Source organism: Aptenodytes forsteri, unplaced genomic scaffold (assembly GCF_000699145.1).
Source record: "Aptenodytes forsteri isolate BGI_AS27 unplaced genomic scaffold, ASM69914v1 Scaffold4, whole genome shotgun sequence".
NCBI classification, from domain to species: Eukaryota; Metazoa; Chordata; class Aves; order Sphenisciformes; family Spheniscidae; genus Aptenodytes; species Aptenodytes forsteri.
Genome location: NW_008795442.1, coordinates 242,258 through 257,348, shown reverse-complemented (window position 1 = coordinate 257,348; position 15,091 = coordinate 242,258). Strand labels below are relative to the sequence as shown.

General features: G+C 39.5%; 1 protein-coding gene across 1 annotated transcript in view; it reads left to right on the top strand.

Annotated features, from left to right (window-relative positions):
* The window catches only part of LRIG3 (leucine rich repeats and immunoglobulin like domains 3), a 37,100-nt gene extending 23,472 nt beyond the window's left edge, over positions 1-13,628 (top strand). The window contains exons 11-18 of the mRNA XM_019472543.1: positions 1,641-1,804; positions 5,427-5,747; positions 6,287-6,568; positions 7,141-7,593; positions 7,805-7,963; positions 9,053-9,196; positions 9,291-9,566; positions 12,918-13,628. Of these exons, the coding sequence (XP_019328088.1) occupies positions 1,641-1,804; positions 5,427-5,747; positions 6,287-6,568; positions 7,141-7,593; positions 7,805-7,963; positions 9,053-9,196; positions 9,291-9,566; positions 12,918-13,162 (2,044 nt within the window). The 3' untranslated portion in view covers positions 13,163-13,628. The remainder of the gene's footprint in view (positions 1-1,640; positions 1,805-5,426; positions 5,748-6,286; positions 6,569-7,140; positions 7,594-7,804; positions 7,964-9,052; positions 9,197-9,290; positions 9,567-12,917) is intronic.
* The last annotated feature ends 1,463 nt before the right edge of the window (positions 13,629-15,091 follow it).

The following is a 15,091-nucleotide window of genomic DNA, read 5'->3' as shown; positions in this document are numbered from 1 at the left end:
TTCCCTGTCCAGTTGTGTCTTGAAAACCTCCAGTGCTGGGGACTCTACCATGTCCCTGAGGAGGTTGTTCCAGTGTATGATTGTTCACACTGTAAAATATTTCTTTCTTGTATCTAGACTATATTTGGTTCATTTGAAGTTCAGTTTGATGTTACCCACATCCTGGTGTAGCTGCAGCTGCTCTAGAAAGCAGCAGCCGTGCTTCTACCCATAGCCAGAAGTTTTCTGCCTTTCCTCTTCCTTGAGTTGGATCTGGTTGTATTGCTTGATTAGTTTCCTGAACTCACTCAGCCAGCTGCAGGGCAATTGCTAGATTTGGCACAAGACAAGCGGTGGGAGCACAGTGCTGACAGTTAGGGATTGATATAGGTGATTTGAAGAATGATCAAATGTGATGAAATGACAGGCTAACACTGCTCCAGAAAGGTGTAAGACGTTACAAGATACCAGACTTTGAACACTTCAATGAAATAACTATTCAAGATTTGTTGGGGTTTTTTAATGTACTTTCCTTGAAACACCTGGTAGACATCCATTATGTCTGAGGAAGATGTAGACAGATGGTAGAAAGTACCTTCCCAGAAGTAAGATTATTTAGTATAAATTCCCATCTAGTAATTTTATTCTGAGGCCCCTAGAGAGTAAATCCAAAAATAATATGACAGATACTCACTGCATCAGGGTAGCAAAAAATGCTGTGGTTTCTCTGCCTCCTAAGAATAACAAGAATGCCCCTAGAACTTCAGCGAAAGATGACCTCTTTCATCTCAATGTGAACTGGTGAGCTGGCAACCCTAGGTTTTATCCATGCAGCGTTCGTGTGAAAAAAGAGCACAGAGACGCTCTTCCTTTTCTTCACGAAAAAATTAAAGAATTGGTATGTCTTCATTTATCTTTAAAGCTGTTTCTCTCCGTGGATCCATAAATTATTTTTGCTTTTCCTCCAAGAACAGGTAAGATTTGAAGAGAGGAATTTTATTACTGACTCTGTTTTTTAATACTTTTTTTTTTTAAGGGTGATTCTGAGTTTTCAGCCAAAACTGAGAACTCTTCCTACTTCAACTCCTGATTCTAGATGCTTCACAGAATATCCCTTTGCTTTCTTTTTTTTTTCCTCTGTGAATGTAGCTATTTGCATAGGTTAGGTAAGCCGATAACCAGTTCTGCACTTGTTATTTCAATACTTTGACTATTTTTTGTCTCCCTTCTCTCCTTTTTAAGTATCTTCCCCAAGATAAGTTCTGACTGAAATGGAAATGAGGGGATGAAATTGTCTCAGAATTGTTTTATGTTAGTTTCCAGAGCACCTCCCCTCTGGACTGTTCTCCTTCGTGTCCATTCTGTGTGTCCTACTGCTGACTGTAGTTTTGTACCCAAGACACTACAGACATGCCTGACTGCCTGGACTCATATTCGTAGCAGAAGCTGAGAGTTCAGGATATCACATCTGCTTTGTAGAATGTAGGAGTCATGACAACGGTGTCACCACATCTGAGCTAAATAATATTGCTGTCTTTCTCTTGTGATTTATGTATTTAGCCTAAAAATTTAGTTTTGTTAGTGACGTGTGCTCATACAGGTCTGTATTACAAACAGAAAACCCAAGCAAACAGGCTTTGAATGCAATTGCTTTTTCTTAGGCACTTAAACACGTCGAGTCTCTTGTGTGACTGCCAGTTAAAATGGCTACCACAGTGGATGTCAGAGAACAACTTTCAGAGCTTTGTAAATGCCAGTTGTGCCCATCCTCAGCTGCTAAAAGGGAGAAGTATTTTTGCTGTCAGCCTGGATGGGTTTGTCTGTGGTGAGTATAGCCTCTATTCCTCATTCCACAGAACAAATTTTGCTGAATGCATTGATTTTTGTTGTGGTTTCTTTGATATGTTTTGATTTCTCTAATAAAATGGACAGGATTTAATATTTGTTAACTTTTCCTTCTCTGTTCCTGAACTGTGATGTAGATGCTCAAAGCTTGTGGCTTTGTACAAGATGGGGGGTGATGGTTTTCTGACTTTTGTTTCATGTACAGCTTGCTTACATAGTACGTAGCATAGCGTGCAAGGGAAAGCCCAATAGTTTTTGGTGGTAAATGTATATGCCTCTAGATTTAAAAGTTGGATATTGTTTAGATAACTATCATTTTTAAGTGAGACATATTTTGGCAAACTTAAGATGCAATTTTTGATTTTGTTTATTTGTAAATTATTTTCCTACTTCATCAGTCTTGAGGTTATTCCAGAGCTGAGAAAATTTGAAGGTAAAATAACCATACTGGCCTCAGCTCTGACCTTTTTTACGCGTGCTTGTTGTCTACTTAAAAAATCATTTGGACTGTGTAAGTTATTGCCTTACACAGGCAATAGTGTAAAGTGTATTTTAAAACATCCGATTACCACAGTTATGCTACTGATATTTTGTATTTCAGTACGCCAGATAGTAAATGCTAGTAAAATATTTTTGCCTTTAAGACTGGAGAATTTGAGGTGATAGCATCTGCCTTAAAAATTAAATTTCTCTATGTGCGTTTAGTAACATTCATTATCACCTATGTGTTATGTTCTCTATTTAAAGCAAAGTGAAGCTAAGCATTCAGAGAAAAGATGTGTGTTTGAGTACTCTGATACATTAAGTGGGAACTTTGAAAATATAAAGAAATTAAAAGCTAACTGGATTTCATGTGGTTTTGTTGTATACATTTTATTTTTCTTACTAAAGAAAAGTCAAACTTTATGTTCTTTGGAGACAAAACAGTAACCATATTTGTCTTCTCAATAACTTTCCTCTCATAGCAAATATGACTGCTTAATTTTTACTGTTGCCACTCGTACCCTTTTTTCAGTGGGAAAGCAGGCACAGAATATAAAATAGTGTACAAAATTGTTGTTTTCTCCCTTCCTATTAGCAGTCAAATGTTTAATATATTAATGTTAAATAATGAGTAGATGGTGCATGACCTAGCTACTGCTGAAAAGGCGAAGTTGACATAGTGCAGGAAATTACAGATTACTCGATAGCTAATGGAGTATATATGAAGTAGACATCCTTATTTATGAGAAACTCATTCTGGCAAGAAATTAAATTGGGGGATTTAAACATATATCTCTTATTTGTTAAACCACGGGGGATCATGATCTGTCTTTTAGCTGCTGAATGCCATTTTTAATGAATTAATTTCAAACCCTTTAAGATACATTAGCAGAAGGGGATGTACTAAGAGTAAGTTGTTACATTTAATACGTAAAGTAATTGTCATGCAGAAGTAACTAGAATCTCTTGATAGAATCAATGAGTGTTTCACTGTTTATTAAATCTTTAAAGTGTGCTGTCACTAGACGTTTGGGTGTACACACCTTGCCTTATAAGTTTACAATGGCCACTTTGCTTTTACAGAATTTTCAGGAGGAGTGTGTTAAGTCCTGTCTGAAATTAAAGTAAATAATCTATTACGTATAATTTATGAGTGTATAAATCCTCCAAATCGTGCCAAGTTACGTTTTTGAAAACAACTAGGAGATAGGGGGGAGTCATCCTAAATTTGTTAAAGGAAAGCACGTGTTAGGCAAGGGTTCCATATCTGTGAAACTAAAAAAGAAAAAAAAAAAAAAAAAAAAAAAATCTGTGTAATTTGTGCTTCCTAAGATCATGTATTTCAAGCTGAAACAAATCATGAGACATTTCTGTAGTAAAGATAACTGTGGAAGAAAAATAGAACAGATGCTTTTTGACCTGTATTAATTACTTTAGTTTAACACAGTGATGCTAAAAGAGTACCATCTAGGTGATGAATAGCTTGTTTTCTGTTACATAGTGGTCAAGTGACTTCTATATGTAGTAGTCAAGTGGCTTCTATAAAATGAGAAACACATTTCTCAGAGAGAGTGTGTGTCTGTATATGTGTTTATGTATCTGTATATATATGCGTGTGTGTGTTTCTGTGATACATGTATACAAATAACACTCTCAAATTATTCTGTTCTGACAAAACACATTGCCAGTCTTATCCTAGAGTGTTGTTCTGTGTTCTGTAGCATCTGCTTATTTGAGTGACCTTTTCATCCTGCCTTCCTGCCAAATAATTAAGATTTTTAAATACTTTATTATTCTATTGCCAGTATAACTGAAACAAAATGAAATATGTTCTCCTGTCCTTTCACAAGGCTAACTTAAGTATTTACAATGTGTTACTTACTTTCACTGACTTTGCACAGGGATAACTATCAACTCAATTTGCAAATGTTATAGTTTGTCACGGAGGACTTAAGGCATGGGTATGAAGCATGACAACCAAATGGCCTGGGAGATTCTTAAGGCCCATGCGTAGGGTCCCAGATTGGGGGATCCATGTTGCCCTGTCGCTGGAGCGCAGCTCCAGACTTGCAGGTGTTCTGCAGGCAGCTCAAGTTCAGGCTATCTGCACGTCTCATTTTCTTTTGTAACATGCAGCGGGGAGGTTCTTCAAGGAAATTACGCTTTGACCCTGGTATGATGTTCCCAAACTGATGAGACATAAGGAGGCGAAGGGGCTAGGTGAAACCTGACTCTCTGCAGTGCAGGCAGGGTCTGCAGTAAGGAATAGTTGGGGCCCAGGGCTTTTCCTGCAGTGCCTGTGAAGTTTGGGCTTGTGTCTTTGTCAGGAGGTAGGAGATATCCTGAAAGTTGGGAATAAGCTAAGGCTTTTGCTTTTGGGAGACCAAGCATTTAATTGCCCACTCCTTTTGTACATGCAGTGTCGACACAATTGACAGAATGAGTAATTCAGAAGGCCACTAATTCTGTAAACTCACAAAATAGCACTTTTAAGGTAACTTTCCAATAGTAAAGGGACCTCCAGAAACTAATCTCTTGAGATTCTTGTGTGCTGCCCTGCTTAAGGGATTTTCAGCACTGCTGTGTTTGTAAGGTGGACCAAACAGCCACAAATCACTGGAACAATGACTTTTGCACATGGTTGTTTTTTGTGGGTTTGGGCAAAACCCTCGCCTTTAACTTGCAGTTTCTGATGGCAGAACTATGCTTTCAACAAAGAAAAACTCACAGCAGCCTGAGGTGTTGTAAAGATGAAGGGTGGGCTTCATGACTGACATTTAGAATAGTTCTTAGGGATGTCAGGGTAGTTCTCTCCTCTTTAGTGCTGCTGTTGAACAAACTGTACACGCAGTCTGCTTTTAAATGTGCTTTGTCTTCAATAAGAGGTGACGTGGCACAATAAGCTCATAAATATGGCATCTTTAAATGCCCTAAGGCTAACGAAATTTAAAATTAAAGCATTGTGTATCCATTTTATAAATACTTCCCTGACTCTTCTCTCAAACCTATAAAACAAGGTTTACAAACTCTTTCTAAAAAGAGTCCTCAGGCCTCACATATTTTTTTTTTTTTTTTCCTCTTCCTCTGTGTTGCTTTTTCTTTTTCTCCCTTCTGTGCAGATGATTTCCCTAAACCACAGATCACTGTCCAGCCAGAAACCCAGTCAGCAATCAAAGGCTCCAATCTGAGTTTTGTATGTTCGGCAGCCAGCAGCAGTGATTCCCCGATGACATTTGCATGGAAGAAAGACAATGAATTACTGCAAGATGCTGAAATGGAGAATTATGCACACCTCCGGGCACAGGGCGGTGAAGTGATGGAGTATACTACCATCCTTCGACTGCGCAATGTTGAATTCAGCAATGAAGGGAAATACCAGTGTGTTATTTCAAATCATTTTGGTTCATCCTACTCTGTCAAAGCCAAACTTACAGTAAACAGTAAGTATGTTACTTTTTGCTTGTGGACTTAAAGTAGAATGACTTTAATCAAGATATGTAAACATATTTTTTTCCATTCTCATCATCTGCTTTTTTTAGAAGATCCCTTAATAAGCTGAGATTATTTCTTAAAATGTATCTAGTTCCAAGGTCACCGTTCAATTTTACATCTGGCCCCATTGTGCTGAACCATAGTATAGGAAAAAACAAATAACAGACACAGTTCGTTGTAAATCTGACAAAATCTATGTAACAAGATTGGAAAACATTAATCTTTTCTTCACAGGAGGTAAGTTTATACTCTGTTTCAAGGTACTATGGAAAGGTCATGTAGGAGGCTGTTAGCAGAAATGAGATTTTGATCTAGATCGTCTCACATACTTCACAGCTCCCTCCCTTTCTCTTTGCTGGCTACTGATAAATTTAGGTTGTATGCTTCTCAAAACGTTTAGGTCCAAGAAGGGTGTTAAGAATATGCTGTGCAAAAAAGGAAAAGTATCTTTCACTTATTCATTTTGGTATCACTAACTTTTCTTTAGTGCTGCCTTCATTTACAAAGATCCCCATGGACTTAACCATTCGTGCTGGGGCAATGGCACGCTTGGAATGTGCTGCAGTTGGGCATCCTGTCCCACAGATTGCATGGCAGAAAGATGGTGGAACAGATTTTCCTGCGGCGCGCAAGAGGCGCATGCATGTCATGCCTGAAGATGATGTGTTCTTTATTGTTGATGTAAAGATCGAGGACACAGGCGTTTATAGCTGTACAGCTCAAAACACTGCTGGAAGCATTTCAGCTAACGCAACGTTAACAGTACTGGGTAAGACATTGGCAATCCTTAATGGCATAATCTCCTTGAAGAACAGAACTGAGCACTTTTAAAATTGTCAGCTGATTAAAAATAGCATTGTTATGAAAGTGCTGTATAGAAATGAAAATATTCTGAAATAATTTGTATTGACACATAGATTAGAAATAATGTACTCCAGCACACAATCACTATTGTGATGCAAAATAATAAAAGTTAGTTATGTTTCTCAGTGTGTACACAATGTCTGATATTATTGTTTAGAGACGGGAGATTTTGTTGAACTTAATTTCCTGATGTTTTGTTAACCATTTTTAATCTAGTTCTCTGCAATCTTGAGCATGTATGATTTGGCCTTTTTACCTTCTAAGGTAATCAAGCATCTAGGTCTGATCAATTGACAAGTAAACTGTAGGCGCTAAGTTCAAATTCCTTGAATGTGTTTTTTCTGAGAATGAGAGTAAGCTTCATTAGGCCTTACTGATGCATTTAATTTAGCTTTTCCTCTTGAGCTGTGAAGGAAAGGCACATGTTCCCATTCTTGCAAGGTCATTTAGAATATAAGGCTTATGCTTTCTTTTCAGAAACACCATCATTTTTGCGGCCTTTGCTGGATCGAACTGTAACAAAAGGTGAAACTGCAGTCTTGCAGTGTATTGCTGGTGGTAGCCCTCCACCCCGACTGAACTGGACTAAGGATGACAGCCCTCTCATGGTAACGGAAAGACATTTCTTTGCTGCAGGCAATCAGTTACTAATTATTGTGGATACAGATGTAGAAGATGCTGGGAAATACACTTGTGAAATGTCTAATACTCTTGGAACGGAACGAGGCAACATCCGTCTTAATGTAATTCCTACTCCCACCTGTGATTCTCCTCAAAACATTGCCCCATCACTCGATGATGATGGATGGGCCACGGTTGGCATTGTGATCATAGCTGTGGTTTGCTGTGTGGTGGGCACTTCCTTGGTGTGGGTGGTCATCATCTACCACACCAGAAGGAGAAATGAAGATTGCAGCATCACAAATACAGGTGTGTAAACTGAAGATTTGCCGTGGAAGGGAAAAAAAATGTTTGTGGTTGCTTTGCAATGACTTTATTGTAGGAACATTTGTGTGCTTTGACTCAGAGTCAGAAGAGTGAATTACTTACTACCTTCAGCCCTTTGCTGACAAGTTTAAAAATGTTTCTGCAAACTCTGAAGTATGCTGATGGCTTTTGTGTATGTTTTGCTTCCCCACAGATGAAACAAATTTGCCTGCTGACATTCCAAGTTACCTGTCGTCCCAGGGGACACTGGCTGAAAGGCAGGATGGTTATGGTTCATCTGAAAATGGCAGTCATCATCAGTTCCTCGCATCTTCTGTGGGAGGGTATTTCTTGCAGCAGAGGGACAGTAATGGTAGGTGTAAAATGTTAAGCAGATTTTCCATGTTGCTTGAGTAGCTGCAGTTTGGCTATTGTCTTTCTAACTAATAGAAATAATACTAAAGAAACATCTTCACTGAAGTTTAAGAGAAGATGTGAAATTTATTGCTTGGGATTGCTTTAATGAATAATAACAGAAACTTGGTTCTGTTCATCCAAATGACGTTATGGCTTTGCTTAAATCATGAAGTTTTTCTCTAGTCTCAAGGGTAAATTTAAAAAGATGATCACATTTCCAAAACAAGAGTGTCCAAAAGGAATTACAACAGCATGTCTTCCTCTGTTATAGCTTGAAGAGGATGCTTTTAATAGAATGTAGTCATGGGTGGTAATACCAGTGTAACTTTAGTATAATATAACTGATTAAACTTTCCTGTTAGAGAAGTCATTAGGGTCAGAGTCAATAAAGGCTTTAAGGTGACTGCAAGTTAAAAGCTGCGGTACGTAATATTTATACATCTGGCCCCTGAGAATCCAGAACCTGAGAAAAAGGCACCTTGCAGGGAAGGGGTTGGGGTTGAGATACAGTCAGGAGTTGGGGCGGGAGGGAATGGAGCAGTGGTGAGATAGTTCTGCAGTCGTAGGGTAGTGAGAGGAGCAGCCTCTTTGTGGAGCACAGACCATGTCCACAGCTTTCAGGAACCATTGAGCTGAAAGTCAGTATAGCTCTTAAAGCAGCCAGTGATTCCCTCAGATTCTTCCACCTGGGACTTTCTCATTAGCACTCTGTGCTCTAAAAGGTGGGTGTGTGACAGAGCACGAGCCTGGCTTCCAGTGCTTTAGAGGAAGGAAGTCCCTGATTCCGATCCCTGTGATTGGGTTTGTTTTGTAATCCAGGGACTGTATAATGATGCAAAAGTGTGACACGTTCTCTGTTGAGCTAATTAATTGATCATTTGCTAGAATTAGAGTTCTCATCAAAAGGTTAGGTTAAACTTAAGCAAGCTCTAAACACACTATGAAATTTAGTTGAATAGATGGGGTCCTTAAAAGAACAAAACTTAAGAAACTATAAACTGAAGCTTAAAAGACCATACACTGACAGGTCAATTTTATTTTTAAGGCATTTGCCATCTAGATAATGGCAGCGAAACAGACTTGGAGGGTGTTGCAGATCCGTTCCTGTGCCACTATCTGGGGACTTCTGGGACTTTGTATTTAAAAGGAAACACATACGGCTCTGAGGCCTTTGAAGCATACAGTGCAAGTAAGTGGGGGGGGCAGGGAAAGGGGGGTTTTAGTCCTAATTTCATCTTGTGCTATGATGAATCTATATAAAAACAATTTTTCATTTTCTTTAGGTTGCATCCCTGACCAAAGAACAGCGTGCCTGGACGCTTACGAGTCTGGATATTTAAAGAAAAAGGAATGCTATCAATACTCGCCTCCACTGGAAGATCCCTTTGAGCAGTGTGTTGGCATTATCGGGATGCAGGCTACAAGTAGCAAATTGATTAACTCCATTTATACTCAAAATGAAGGAACTGGACTAAACAGCAAAAGTCTGAACTCAGATACGTTTGATTTAAACAGAAGTTTGGAACCCTCATCTATTATCAGTAACAGCACTTTCATGGGTATGTTCTACCTATTGGTTTTTATTCAAGCTGCTGGTATCCTTGCTGTCTCGTTTCTTACTTCCAACACTAAGCAAAACTGATTTCTCAGCTTTTTCTTTCCCCCTCCTACACTAGATAATTCTGTAGTAGTGTTTAGATGCTCATATAGCTAGTGTTGTGAAAAAACTAATTTTGTGCAGTTTTGCGTGGGCTTCTTTTTGCAGGTGTCCGTGAATTTAGTAAGATAATACAGCATGTGGAATATAAATACTTCAGAAAGGAGGAGAGGAGAGACAGGAAATAGCTGAGGAAAGGCAGTTCGAGAGCTGTCCTTGATGTTTTGCATGTGTTCTTGTCTTTTTGTTATCTTTCTCCCTTTTCCTCCCCGAGTAACTTGTGATGCTGCATTACTATTTTTTAAGTCTTGCACAACTGAACTGTACACGTAGGCTCGTTCTCTCTCCACTGCAGTGCATGAGGACAGTTGGATGCCCCAGAACTCAGGGTGCCTTCTGGATCCTACCGGGAGTTAGCCAGGAGATGGGCCCTATCCTGTGTTACAAAGGGAGCAGCTTGAGGCTTGGTCAGAAGCAGAACTGACATACGTCAAAGCAGTCCTCAGGTCAAATGTGGTCCAGTGAGGTGGTTCACCTCTGCGTGTAACTGTGAGCCCTCTTCTGCTTCTCAGGAAACCTGACTTCTAAGGACCATTAGATACAACGTCCCAAATTTTTGAAGTTCAGGAACAGAAAAATTATTACAGTAAAACTGCGTAATGAGCATATTTAGGTTACCAGGAGATCTTAGTAGCTCACGCTTACATAAAAATCTCATCAGTGGTGTGATTCTTATCTTTTGCCTTAATATAGCTGGCAGATTTCCATAAACGTTAGGATACTTACTTAAATACACCCTAACAAATTTCAGGCAATTTTTCCAGACAGGCAAAAGGTGGGCAACCTTAAATACACCCTAACAAATTTCAGGCAAACCAGAAATTTTTCCGGACAGGCAAAAGGTGGGCAAGGGGGCTCAGAGCAGGTGGGGAGACGAACTCCAGTGTAAGAGGATATATTGTATAACACAGCGAGCCAGAACTATTCACCCTTCAAAGTAAGGAACTGAGGAAAAATGCCCTTTCTACCCCTCCTTTGTCGTCTTTTCTCATGGTGTGTATGACAAAAGAGTTCCTGAAGCTTAATTCAGGGTTTACAGTTTTAATCCAGATTGCAGGGAGAGGTGGGGGGGAAGGAGAAAAGCATTGCTTTACCTTTGAAGCTCCCTAAATTTTGGGTGTTGGTTTGGTTGGTTGGTTTAAAATGCATATAAACCCACATACTGCTTTCACCCCTGTGATATCTGAGCGCCAAGTGCAGCCCTGGTACTGTGGATTGTCTCCCAGCCGGTGTGTCAGCATGGTTGATCAAGGCCTGGGTCTGCTGGCTCTGCAAGGGGACCTGGGGGAATGTGCATCACTGGGCTCTTTGTTCTCAGGGGGTGGGGAGGGAGGTACAAGCTCTGAAGTTTCCCCCCTTCGAAAGCCAGATGTTTGGACTGTAAAACATTGCAGATGCCATGACATCTGGCAGAGGCCCTGGGACTACACACGTTCTCCTGGCTGCCTGCCACTATTGCTGTGGTGGGACTGTGCAGATAAGGCTTTACCACATGTCTCCTGTAGAAAGTAGTTCTACTGTATGTGGGTATACCCAGGAGTTACTGCAACCTCAAGGGCTCATATTCCCTTTTCTGCCCTAAAAATCGATACAGAGCTACTTTTTTTTTGTCAGTTCTCTGAGCTACTACCCCACCCAAGTTGCATCATTGTTGCCTTGGATGCTTCATAATAATTAGCACTCTTCACTCAAAGAGCCTATGGTTAGATCTTGGAGGTGGTGGCTGTGGAAGAAGTCTTGATAGATTTCTTGTCTTTAGTTGTGGATTCACTTCTTCAGCATTGTTGTCTTCAAATTCAGCTCCCCTTTTGCCTCTGCAATCACAATGAAGGCGACAGCTGGCATTAACATCACTGCTGATGCCTGAGCCAGAAAGTTCACAGCTTGGATTTTTTTTTTTTTTTTTTTTTTAAGACAGGATTCATTTGTAGCTTTGGTGCTGTGAGGCACATCCTTTCATGTTGTGTTAGGGGGAAAATAGCTCTGCAAGTCATTGATGCAAATACGGACGTTGTCCAAATCCATTTTTAGTAACTTCTCAGATTACAGTTTTACTTGTACTGTACTTCTAGCAGCTAAGCAAAACTAGAAGTATGGCTTTTTGGGTGCAAAATTTATTAATGATCGCAGTGTTAAGTTATTAATAAAACCTGAGTTCTTCAACATCAGCCTGTGGCACGTTGTGCTCTGAAAATAAGTCTTTTGAGTGTCACTTACAGGCACTATGACTTGCGATGGCCGTATCTTTCTTCAGTAAAAAAAGAGAAGGCCCTTCTTGCAGAGGTGTTGACACTAACACCTTCCCAATGGTGAAGAGTGACAGGCACACTAATTTTTTTCTGGCTAGTGAATCCAGGTAATTATTAGTAAAGATTCAACTGAAATGCCAAACTCTCTTTGGGCTATGTCTGTTCTAGCCAGTTGTGGGCAGAGATGAACAGGTGCGAATGGAGAATTTGGCTGGTGGGACCTTTATTATTAATAGGAGATGCTAGCCAGAAAAAGATTGTTTTAGCATTCAGATTGCACAGTGGGAGGATGTTGTATAACCCCATACATGTTGTTTTTTCCTTTTTTCCTTTTTTCCTTTTTTCCTTTTTTCCTTTTTTCCTTTTTTCCTTTTTTCCTTTTTTCCTTTTTTCCTTTTTTCCTTTTTTCCTTTTTTCCTTTTTTCCTTTTTTCCTTTTTTCCTTTTTTCCTTTTTTCCTTTTTTCCTTTTTTCCTTTTTTCCTTTTTTCCTTTTTTCCTTTTTTCCTTCTGCTGAACTGCATGGCAGATTTCATGTGCCATTCGTTCAGTGAAGAACAAAACAGGGAGACTGTTGTGACTTCTGCACTAGAACATGTCGTGATATGTTTGCAGTTTGGTCTGTGTGCCCGCCTCCCCCCTCACCACCCTCCCCAAAGAAAAACGGGCATGGGAGTAGTCATGAAAACAAAAGTAATGAAGTTGTGTGTGGCTATACATTTACTTTGGAAATGTTTTTAATGTCTCAGGTGGCAGAATCTTGCCTTATGCATGTGATCACACAGATGTTTTCTTTTAAGGGATAAAATAACAGTTAAGTAAAATCTCACTTCGGTGAACTTTTGCTTGTGTCGATCCTTGGCTTGCATTCTAACGTGCAGCCCTTAGTGAGACACAAAACTGTTAGCATCAGTATTTCTGTACTTACTCATTTACTGTCTTTCAGGAACATTTGGGAAGCCTTTATGGAGGCCTCAGCTGGACTCTCTCTCAAATTGTAGACAGCCAGCAAATTGCCAACCAAAAACCTCCCATAATAATCCTCATGCCTCACTGGACTGCGATGCAGAGGCAGATGAAGACGGAAAGGAAAGGACAGTTTCTAAAGGAGAAAATAGCATTTATACTTACAAACAGTCCTTTGAAAACTTTAGGACTTCTACTTTCCAATCCTGTGATTTGGATACATAGCTCCTTTTGGACCTGCCATTGATTTCTGGAACCAAAGAAATACTTTGACATACTACTACCTCAGTGTGGAATTTTATTTAAAAAGGGAATAAGGAAAGGAAGAAGGGAAGAAAGAAACCACATGATGCTATGAATTCAGAACAAATAAATGCATTTTTATTCAAATAAAGCATAATTGCCAAAATGCTCTACGTTTTTATACGGGGAAAACATTCCTTATAAAAATACTATATTTCTAATTATTTTATAGCTTTGTTTTATGCAAATAATATCTTTTGTAAATTAATGGTGTAAATAATACAGCGTATGTATTTCTATGTCAGACTTCATTTTATTGAAATGAGTAGTAAGCATTCTAATTTTGTACTGTTACTTGTACCTTTTTACAAATGGAAACTCCATGCTGTTTGCAGGTATCATGCATCTTATTTGCACATTACTTTTAATAAAACATGCTGCCATGTGGTCTCTGACCCACTTTAGTGTATGAAGAATGAAAAGTGTGAATTATGTTTGTAGATAGAGGAGTATTGCATATGTAGGTGCCTTCTGTTGCATGTCTGCGCCTTTATTTGACTAAAACTTGTATCTCTGGATTTACTGTGTTAAATATGTTTGTCTTCTAAGAGTGGGTGCGGTCCTGCCACAACTACTGGTGGCTGGTAAGGTGGGTTGAGGCTCTCTGTACCAAAATAAGTATGCAAATCTTCCATTTTGTGAATTCCCACTATCAGATGTGTGTGCACATGTTCTCGATTTTCATGCACAGAAGGCTGTAGTACCAACAGTCTGCCCATGCCTGTGTGCAAATAGTGTGCATGCACCTGGTGGAGGATATGCACAGTGGATGCACAAATCCGTATCAAGCTGTTTAGTAAAAGGAGAAGAATGGTGCTGCGTGTCTGCCTGGTAGCATCACTTTTTTCTAAGCGGCTTGAGTGTTAAGCGTCTGCCAAATATGCAGCACATGCCCAAGTCTTTGCTTTCCCATACCCTTTCTCCCTCATTTTTGCTTCTGCAACCACTTCCACGCTCATCATGAGAAGGTAATCCAAGTACAAGATAATGTTTTCCTTGGTTTAACTCATGCTTCTGTTCCTTATTCAGCTGCCCTTTTCTGGTTATAGATGAGATCTGTGCTTTATTCAGTTGCTCAGTCAAGTTGAGCAATTGCTGGATTAAATTTGCAGTAATGAACCCAATGCCTTTAACTATACGAAGTCAGAGAAGGAGGATTGCTTACTATAAAATGGTAATTAAAACTAAGTGAAAACACTATTTTGTTTTTCTATGTACAGATGCCTACTATTTTAAAAAGCTGTGAATCCTGCTGTCATCACTGCATTAAAACAGCGAGACTCCAAAATGGTTAATATTACAGGACATTGGCGTTTTACATCTGTCTACTTTGAAGGTGCAAACTTACATGGTTGCCAAATAACTTCTTTTAAACTAAATTAAAAGCAGCTGTTAGAGTAGGCCATCACAGACGTCATGGCTAAACCTAGAGCAAAGGTTTCACTGCCTGGTGTAGCTGAGCTAAGGGCTTTTTGTTGTTTGTAGCCAGAAACCTGGTACCCAGATTGCGATGCAATTTCCCTTTAATTTAGGCGCCAGTATTAGAGGCAGGAAGTTAATCCATCCTTAGTCACTGGTGGTCTAAGTGTAGAGAATGGATTTTGCATGCTTTGGTTGATCATATTGCCAGATTTTCTGACTCTTATTGTTAATTTGTCTTCATTGCTGCCAGATGTGCTGATGTGGTGACAGACATTGATATGGGTATTTGATTATAATTAAGTGCATTTTGAAAGAGATTAATTTTTCCTGAGTTAAGCACATGCTATAAGTCAATAAGGCAAGAAATCTTAAATTTGATTCACTGAATAACCTCCTTTTTCCTCCCCCCCCCCCCCCCCCCCCCCCCCC